The sequence below is a fragment of the Dreissena polymorpha genome, chromosome 4, assembly GCF_020536995.1.
Source record: "Dreissena polymorpha isolate Duluth1 chromosome 4, UMN_Dpol_1.0, whole genome shotgun sequence".
Taxonomy (NCBI): domain Eukaryota; kingdom Metazoa; phylum Mollusca; class Bivalvia; order Myida; family Dreissenidae; genus Dreissena; species Dreissena polymorpha.
This window is the reverse complement of record NC_068358.1, coordinates 44,257,912-44,267,516: the sequence shown is the minus strand read 5'-3', so window position 1 is coordinate 44,267,516 and position 9,605 is coordinate 44,257,912. Positions and strand designations below refer to the sequence as shown.

The following is a 9,605-nucleotide window of genomic DNA, read 5'->3' as shown; positions in this document are numbered from 1 at the left end:
AAAAAAATCAACGACGGAAGGGGACACCCCTCCCGCACCCTCCCCAGTTGAGCCCCCCCTCGGAAAAAAAACTGGATACGCCTCTGTAAATGGCTACGTAACACAACAAAAAATCTAATTGAACAGAATACAACATTTTATGAATGGGTTACTTTTTATAGACTGTTGACAAATTAAACGATTAATATTTACCTGATAATTAAAATATATTTCGATCGACGTATTATACAGCCAAAAGAATGGAAAATGTGTAACAAAGGGAAGTAACCGACTTTTACAGTTGAGTTGCGATACGATATTATTTGTCTACATGTGTAAATGTACACGAGTATGGTGTGACTGTGACCTGATTATCCTTTGGCATTTAACACGGGCTGTTTTACTTAGTAAGTTTATTTTAGTTTCATTACATATAGCGATCACAAAGTTATTTAATTTAAATTAGTTCATCAGGTATCAGAACGTCTCTGTCAGGTATATACACGGACTCTAGATGAGTAACTGAAATAATTCGCGTACAGAATAAATCTGGCCAAGAGTCTGCCAAAGCAAAAATCATAAAAAGACTCTAAGGCGGCAATTTATATTGACTACTAGATGAGATACGCTCCGTGGGTATAAATACGTTTTCTTTACTAAGGACAAAGTACTTAGGTAGTTCATCGGTGTAATATGAAATATAGCGTACAACGAAATCTTGTATGTATGCCCGTGTGTATGTGACAGAATCATTTTTTAAGAATTATGGTCATTTAATCATTTGTAAATCGTTAAGCTGTTTGCTCTCCACAGACGTGGTGGAGTGTTCTCCGTAAATTACTTCAAAGTGAGTTGTTACTTGGTAAGCTTGCTTACCGCATTTATCAACCGTTTGGAATGCATATACATGTATATATTCAGTTGATCGAGAATTTATGCCTTTACTCCATACTAAAAAAATGTGCTTGCAACATTTTAATTCATGAATTTAAATCGAACATATGTTGTTTTCCCAAGATTCAATCCATACCAATCGATGATCAATCACAAAATACCTCTCTTTAAATGAACACTTGAATGTGGTGTACTAGAAAAGAAGAAAACAGTACGATGAATGAATACTAGTATATGATAATCATACATTGATAAATTGATAGTTACTTTCAAGATGCAGGACACAGAGATATCGGAATAACTGTGAACGGGTATATCATGAGTGCAGATAAGTTATCTTTGTTGCTATGAGAGTAAATATTATTTTGGCGTGTATAAAATGCAGCCGGCTTGTTTGCGTTTCTTACATGATTGCATGCGATGAGTGAAATGAATACATGTGTCATATTTGTGTTTCTCTCATTATTATATTAGTAAACAAGGGACAAAATTGTCACAAAACCAGGTTTTCATTGTGAAAAAAAATCTGATTAAGGGAGACAACTCAAACTGAACTTTTGAAATGAACAAACAAAATTAACCCCCTTTGTAAGTTTGTTTCAAAATAAATCTATTTTAAGTTGTGGTGACCTTGACATTGGAGATATTGACGTGATTCTTTCGTGCGACACACCGTCCCATGATGGTGAACAAATGTGCCAAATAATTGTAAAATCTCACAATGAATGACATAGTTATGGCCCAGACAAGCTCATTTATTGCCAATTTTGACCTTTGAACTCAAAGTGTGACCTTGACCTTGGAGATATCGACGTAATTATTTCGCGCGACACACCATCCAATGATGGTGAACAAATGTGCCAAATGATTTTAAAATATGACAATGAACGACATAGTTATGGCCCGGACAAGCTTGTTCCGCCCGCCCGCCAGCCCGCCAGCCAGCCCGCCAGCCAGCCAGCCAGCCAGCCCGCCCGCATTCGCCAATCTAATAACCAGTTTTTTCCTTCGGAAAACCTGGTTAATGAAAAATGAATCAGGACCGAAACGATACATTTAGTCATACTAATGACTCTCGTGAGTGTATGATACAGTTTTGAAGAACATAAAACAGTTTGTGCCGTAGACATTTGTTTCACTATATTTACTGCTTAAGCCTTTAGGTACTTCGATTTTCATTGATCAAGTGTCATTCTGTTCCGTTTTATGCATCCCTGATAACAACGCGTATGTAGTACGATGTGTGCACTGCATTCTGCTTAAAATTGTTGTAGTCTATCCGGTGTAGTTAATACAACTCAAGGCGTATAATACAGTGATGTCCCTTTAACTAGTCATTCGATTATGGAACAAAAATAATAAGCGTTTGCATCACGAACTTAATAACATATACACCAACTAAACTAATCATAAACAGCGCTAGTGATAAACCATAAATACTTGCTACTACCATACAGGCTACATACACTCGCTGTTGGACTATGGCCCCTAACGCCCCACTGGCGGTGTTCTCGGTGTCGCTCCTTCCGTTCCCCCTGTCGTACGTGCTCAACACACAGTCCTGGGTCAAGGACCCCACCGTCATTCTGGGGGTTGGGATCGCCGTCCTGATCCTCGTGCTGGGCGCCACATATAGCGTCGTCAGGCGGGTCAGGAAACCGGACTTCATCTTGTATTGTAAGTACATGAGCATGTAAGAGTACAGCTTGACAACGTATAGCAGCACTCAAGAGAACCAAATTCCTAAGCTGTTCCAGCCTTTCAAACATGTATGCATTTTCGATAACCCAAGTGGGATTTCTCCTACTCTTAGTGGGACACGCATAAACTTTATCCAACTGATGCTATATTGTGCTTGTAATAGCATACATGATTTGAAATTATTCCTTCTAGATACTATTGTTCAAAACGTAACTGAGAACCGACAGGTGCAACACAAGTCCGTCTTTATTGCTGTAATTCAAAATAATGCAATAAACATCTTTGTGTTCTTGTTTCAGTTATGAGCCTGTTTATGTTCAGCAGTATGATCGATCTGATTATCGCCTTTGAAGCAGACGGAATTCTCTCCGAATTCATGGGATTTTACCTCAAGGTCAATATTACTAGCACATACATTTTCTACAAAATGTGTATCAGACATGTTGAAATGGTGTGTGAAGTACATGTCAAACAATTTTTTTTAAATAAGAGTTTATTTACAGGTCCTACCGGCCTCTTCACGAGGTCTTTGAGGTTCGACCTGAGATGTCAAACAATGTTAATCGTTGCAACACTTATACAAAATAAAAAGGTTTACTAAAGATGAATCTTAAGTAAAATTATGTTGTGCTTACTGGTTGGGGATTGCGACGCTGATTTTGTGTAAGAATTTTAAATGGAATGGAACACAAAATAACTCAAAGAAAGATTAACAACAGCTGTATAGAAATTTTTTATTTTCTAACCAGATTTATGTTGGATTTATTATTATTATTGTTAATATTATTATTGTTATTATTATTATTATTGTTAGTATTATTATTATTATTAGATAACGCATGCCAATATTTAAAATAAAAACGTGTCTCAAGATTTTAAAAATCGGGACGTTGTTAATTTTGTGATACAAATTCGTATTTAGGGGAATGCGTAAGTTATAACTGACATATTTATGTTAACACCGCGAATGATACTTCAACCAATAGTTGTAATCCCGGCTTCCTGAGAACATGTACTCATACCATGGTTCCAGGACGGAGAGCCATACCTTTGGACGCCGTACGGCACGATGATTAACTACTGGGACGGCACGGTTCACTACGGGCTCTGTATCTGGATTCTGTACTGCGTGCATAGAGGGTAAGTGTACTGTGTAACTGGGTTAAAGGGGTAGGACCTATATCAACCACTGGCACGGCACAGTACGCTATGGGTTTTGTCTCTGAATTCTGTATTGGTATATAATTATTGATTTTGCATATTTAATATAATATAAAATAAATACGCTCTTGAGTTTATGCAAAATTGAAAATATTTTGAAGATGGTACGTGGTATTCTTAATTGAACGCCTTTACTGCATAGTATCTGTATTGAATTGCGTTAGTAACCGAATAGTTGTTTACTGAATACAGTCTTTTAAAAATAATTTGTTTACAAATAAAACGTTTTCATCAATACTACATACGGTTGAATATATCTAAATATAAATAGTCAGTTTCACTTAATAGTATTGTTTAAATAATAGAGATTCAAATGTAAAGAGACAAATCAAGAATTCGTATAAACCCCTAGTTCTGATTTCAGCTGGAGTTACCGGAAGGTGGGCCTGTACTGGTGCGGTTCCATAACCAACAGCGTCATTGTGCTGCTCCTAGGCAGTGTCTGCGGTAAGTGCGCCTTCACATTATTCCACTGAAATTATAGTTGTTGTTTAAACTATTAAAAAGCCGCATCGGTTTAGTCACAATTGGACGTCAGGATTTAGCAGTTGTTGTTGAATATTATTTTTTGCTGTAAACATTTGCTATCTGGTATAAACCTGCAAACAGTTATGTTGCATTACTTTCTTTGCTGGTTTGAGCTTGGACCGTCGTTTCTGAAAGAAAGAAATATAAGGCGTTATTATATACTACAGTTTTACCATGGCACTCGACGCGCATGTATTTCAGTATAAATGAGTAGAGGCCTCATCTCGTACAATACAAAGAACAGCTCCGAAAATATTGTAAGTGCGATTTTTTCGTTAACTTTGAAATATACATGTATGTAGCAAACATGAAATAAATCACAGTAGTGTTTTGCAGGGAAATTCGGTGTCAAGCCAGCAATATACCTCAACCTGATTTACCTGGCCATTCCAGTATGGATTGCCTTTAAATTGTTACAACAACGACAAAATGACTCTCGAGCAATTACAGTAAGTTTGCTTAGGTTCTGTGATCTCGTACATGTATATGACATTACATGAAGGTTATTTGTTTTGTAATATACTACCAATTCTGATGTGACATTGTGCCAATGTTGTCCAGTAAATGTGTCTCAAGAGTAGCGTGTTTTATTGCGATGCTACCTAGTAAATGAGCCAGACATTTGACACTTATTGAGGCAATAGCCCATTCTATATGTTTAGCATCGGAGGACATAAATTGCAACCCGTACTAATTGCAACCCATGAATTGTTCAACCCGGACTGTGACCGTCCCAACAATTGGTCATTAATTGCTTCCTGTTGTCACAGAGCGGTAAAACATCTGCGTAAGGTGTATTGCTATTTTTTTCTCTTCTGCTTATGAAACTAATTTCTTATTTAAGGTTTCTAGCAATGCCAACATTTGGAATCGGCCACTAGACTGTGTTTTCATCGTTTACCTCCTTGGTGCAGTCGCTGTGGATCTCTTTAGAGGATTTGTATGTGATATTACGAATGCACATGCTATTGAATACAGTCAATACAGTTTTGCGCATGTCAACATACGCGTTGATTTTTTTTATACAAGTACATAGTCATGCAGATGCTTGTGTAAATCAGGGTTTAAACATGTTTTCTACTTGTGATAGTATTTTGTGTCTGGATATTTAACAACGTAAATCATACATTGACAATTCATATAATTTTAAATTGAGTTATGAACAAAAACATAAATAAACTATTTTAATCAGGGTAATTAACATTACGCTCAATTAACGCCTACACAATGCAAGGCCAAACATGTAATACCGGTTCCATGTTTCAGATCGCGCTAGGATGTACTGAGGCGCTCATGCAGGAATACTTGTATGACCACGAGCCATACATTATGCATCCTATTGCTTACCCGAAAATACAGGCAAGGCGAAATATTAATGTTTTATGTTGTCTGGCAGACACTAAACCTGTATTAACTAATGAAGTATTAATTATAAGATCTTTTAAATAAATGTTTGAATTCATTATTTGTTTCAAATAGTTCATTCTGTTTAAGAATCGCCAGATTGACTATTTATTGAATTAAACCTAAGTATTTGTGTTTATGCCCCCAGAACAAAATCGCACTGTCCGTTTGTGTGTCAGTTAGTTAGTCAGTTAGTCTTTCCGTCCGGATTAGTTTCCGCTCAATAAGTCACGGACTCTAGATTACGGTCTGTTGAAAAACATAGTAGCCAGGGGGACGTGGCAGTTTTCCTTTTATTTATATAGTAAAAAGGCTTGCAAACAATCATGAATTAAGGTCATGTAACATGCGAGACAACTCTTCTAAAATATTGCATTTAAGTTAACAGTAGTTACTCCCCTTTGATTATTAATGTTTTCATAATAATACAGTGTAGTTGTGTTTCATTTATGTGTTAATTGTTATTCGAGGTTGATTGTTTTTATGCCCCCTTTCGAAGAAAAGGGGGCATATAGTGATCGGACTGTCCGTCCGTCCGTCTGTCTGTCTGTCTGTCCGTCTTTCCGTCACACTTTGCATTTAGGTTTCCAAAAATGCTCATAACTTCTATGTCCCTTGAGATATAACCTTCATATTTGGTATGCATGTGTATATGGACAAGGCCTTTCCATACGCACAAATTTGTTTAGCCCTGTGACCTTGACCTTCAACTTAGGGTCCGCGTTTAGGTTTCGAAATCTGCGTTTAGGTTTCGAAAAATGCTCATTACTTCTATGTCCTTTGAGATATAACCTTCATATTTGGTATAAATGTGTATATGGACAAGGCCTTTTCATACGCACACAATTTTTTACCCCTGTGACCTTGACCTTAAACTTAGGGTCCGCGTTAAGGTTTCGAAAACTGCGTTTAGGTTTTGAAAAATGCTCATTATTTCTATGTCCCTTGAGATATAACCTTCATATTTGGTATGCATGTGTATATGGACAAGGCCTTTCCATACGCACACATTTTTTTACCCCTGTGACCTTAACCTTGAACTTAGGGTCCGCGTTTAGGTTTCAAAATCTGCATTTAGGTTTCGAAAAATGCTCATAACTTCTATGTCTCTTGAGATATAACCTTCATATTTGGTATGCATGTGTATATGGACAAGGCCTTTCCATACGCACACAAATTTTAACCCCTGTGACCTTGACCTTGAACTTAGGGTCCGCGTTTAGGTTTCGAAATCTGCGTTTAGGTTTCGAAAAATGCTATAACTTCTATCAAAGCGTTTATAGGGGGCATATGTCATCCTATGGTGACAGCTCTTGTTTGAGCTCACCTGATTGCTCAGGTGAGCTTTTGTGACTGGTCTTTGTCCGTCGTCCGTCCGTCCGTCCACATTTGTTCGTAAACACTCTAGAGGCCACATTTATTGTCCGATCTTCATGAAACTTGGTCAGAAGATTTTTCTCAATGATATCCCGATCGAGTTTAAAACTTAATGAAAATGTGTTAGGCAATAAGATCTATGTCAAGTTACATTATCAGCCAAATTGACTCTGGGTCCGCGTTTAGGTTTCGAAATCTGCGTTTAGGTTTCAAAATCTGCGTTTAGGTTGTGAAAAAGCGTTTTTTGGGGGCATATGTCTTTCGATGGAGACAGCTCTTGTTTATCATGTTACATTTTACTTGTCAGATGTTGGTCTATATGTACTACTTCGTGCCCTTCTACGTGTGTGCAATATACGGGTTACTGCGCCCAGGTCAAACCTGGTTAGGCGACTGGACCCTCATTGTAGCGGGGGCAGCAGCACAGGTGATTGTCAAGGAAATATTGTTATACCAAGAAGTTTTAAAACAATATACTTAAATTGTTTATATACTGGAAACAAAACCATTCGGCTGAATTTGTATATAACAAAAAAAACGTACAAAAACACTTTATTAATCTTACTCATGAGTATTTGTATATATTATGTTAACAGTTTGACAAAATACAGATTGTAATATTCAACCAGAAATATATTAGCACTGCGTTAAGATTTGTGTTAATCTGATACCATATATGCTCTCTGAACATTTTCTACTACATTTAATGCAACCGTCTCCTTATTTCACGTACAGGGCCAGTTCTCACATATCGGGGCCTCCCTTCATCCCCGCACAGAGCCCGAATTCCACGTTCCAGCGCGTGAACACTCGAGGAATATCTTCTGGCTGCTCAACATAGGGCTCTTCGTGCTACCACATATGTTTGCTTTCAATATAAATCTGTGCAATAGGAATGCTTCTTCGACCTCTAGGAAACGGAACATGGGGAAAAACAATTAGATAGAGAACTAATCTAAGAAATTGGATGTTACTGTAGTAAATGGCTATATTGCCTACGAACTTTCTTAAACGATTGATTCGTGCATATTTAGTATTTGATGTTAAAGAAAAATGCTTATATAATTGATATGCTCTCATGAAATATGTGCAAGGAATTAACTAGTGCCTACACATTATGCGCGGAGGCATTTTAGAAAAGTACCAAGGTCATCATTTGGAATGGTGTGTTCTGAAAGTGTCAAATCTTTAATTGGAATATATAATTATGTATTTTTTTAGCCCACAACGCAATAATTGGTTCAATTTTCATTTGCTTTTTGATAAAACGTTTTATTTGGGTTGGAATGTTATATTTGTATTATTGATAAAATATACTGTAGCTATATTGTGCTTTGGGAAAGGGTCTGATATTCCAAACCACGAATACAGTAGAAAAAACATTTGTCTATTTTTCCCGATTTTGTTAGTTTCTTATTAATATTCATGAATATAAAAATGAGATAAATATATAATTTGGTCTTTAAAATAAAGCACAATATGTAGCCTTTGTTTAAACACTAATTTGTTTGTATTACGATAAGATATAGTATAATAATGATGTGATATAGTCACCCTGGTCCGTTTTCCAATTTTGAGTGGCGGTTGCCATGAAAACTGCTTGATATGAACACTTTTAATTGAGTTTATCTGCGAGGACAAGTGAAAAAATTTACTTACTTGAGTTACTAAACAACTTGGTATAGGTGAAAATTGATCCCAGGGGGGGGGGGGATGCATGGAGACCCTTATTAGGACATGGCCTAGTCAAATGACGCTGATCGATTGTCCACGTTACACTACAAGCGTCGTTTGACCAGTGACCTGCGCTGTCCATTCGAAGTAGGTGTTGCCCGCGTTGAATATGTTCCTGTTGCTGTCAAGTAGATGTCTTCGTTTGTTGTTTTCCGTCTATGTTGATTCATGGGTGATGTTGTCTACCGTTGCCGCCGTGAAGAAGATCTATCTTTCGCCAAGCCGTGTAGGTGAATCGCTCATGGTCGGCTTTACCAGACGTCATCGCGTCGCTGTTTCTGTTGTTGAATCCATCGTGACAGTGTCTCTGATCTGCGTACTGAGGCTTTATATTGTGTAGATGATATGGGTGTTGATGCGTACCGCGTTGCTAATCAATTGTGACATCTGTTAAACAATTGTGATCGCGTTGTTGTTTCTGTTGTTGATGAATCCGTTCCAGCATGAAAACCATGCCTACACTTTGAGAGTGAACACAATGATGTCTCCATGCTTTTTTCATTCTATAAGTAGTGACTTCAATCCGTTGTGGAAGGCGTTGTTTCGCGATGTCGATCTTCATTTGCGTTGTGGTGATGCAAGCATTAGTTGTTCAAAATCATTTACGAGCGTGCGTCTACTGTCAACAGGCTAATGAGTTCCGGCCATACTGACGTAAACCAGGGCATTCATTATTGCGAACAAGATAAGTACATCAATAATGCGACAATTACTTCTATGACGAAACTTTTTTTTCTTTTTCATAACGAAACATATTAAAAAAGGAA

General features: G+C 37.3%; 1 protein-coding gene across 1 annotated transcript; it reads left to right on the top strand.

Moving 5' to 3' along the window:
• Positions 1–224: 224 nt before the first annotated feature.
• Positions 225–8,588, top strand: LOC127879255 (transmembrane 6 superfamily member 1-like). The gene is made up of 10 exons (XM_052426016.1): positions 225–386; positions 2,331–2,550; positions 2,874–2,968; positions 3,608–3,714; positions 4,160–4,242; positions 4,660–4,772; positions 5,168–5,263; positions 5,590–5,682; positions 7,412–7,531; positions 7,840–8,588. Exons 2-10 carry the CDS (start codon positions 2,355–2,357, stop codon positions 8,044–8,046), a joined length of 1,110 nt encoding a protein of 369 aa, XP_052281976.1. The 5' UTR covers positions 225–386; positions 2,331–2,354; the 3' UTR covers positions 8,047–8,588.
• The last annotated feature ends 1,017 nt before the right edge of the window (positions 8,589–9,605 follow it).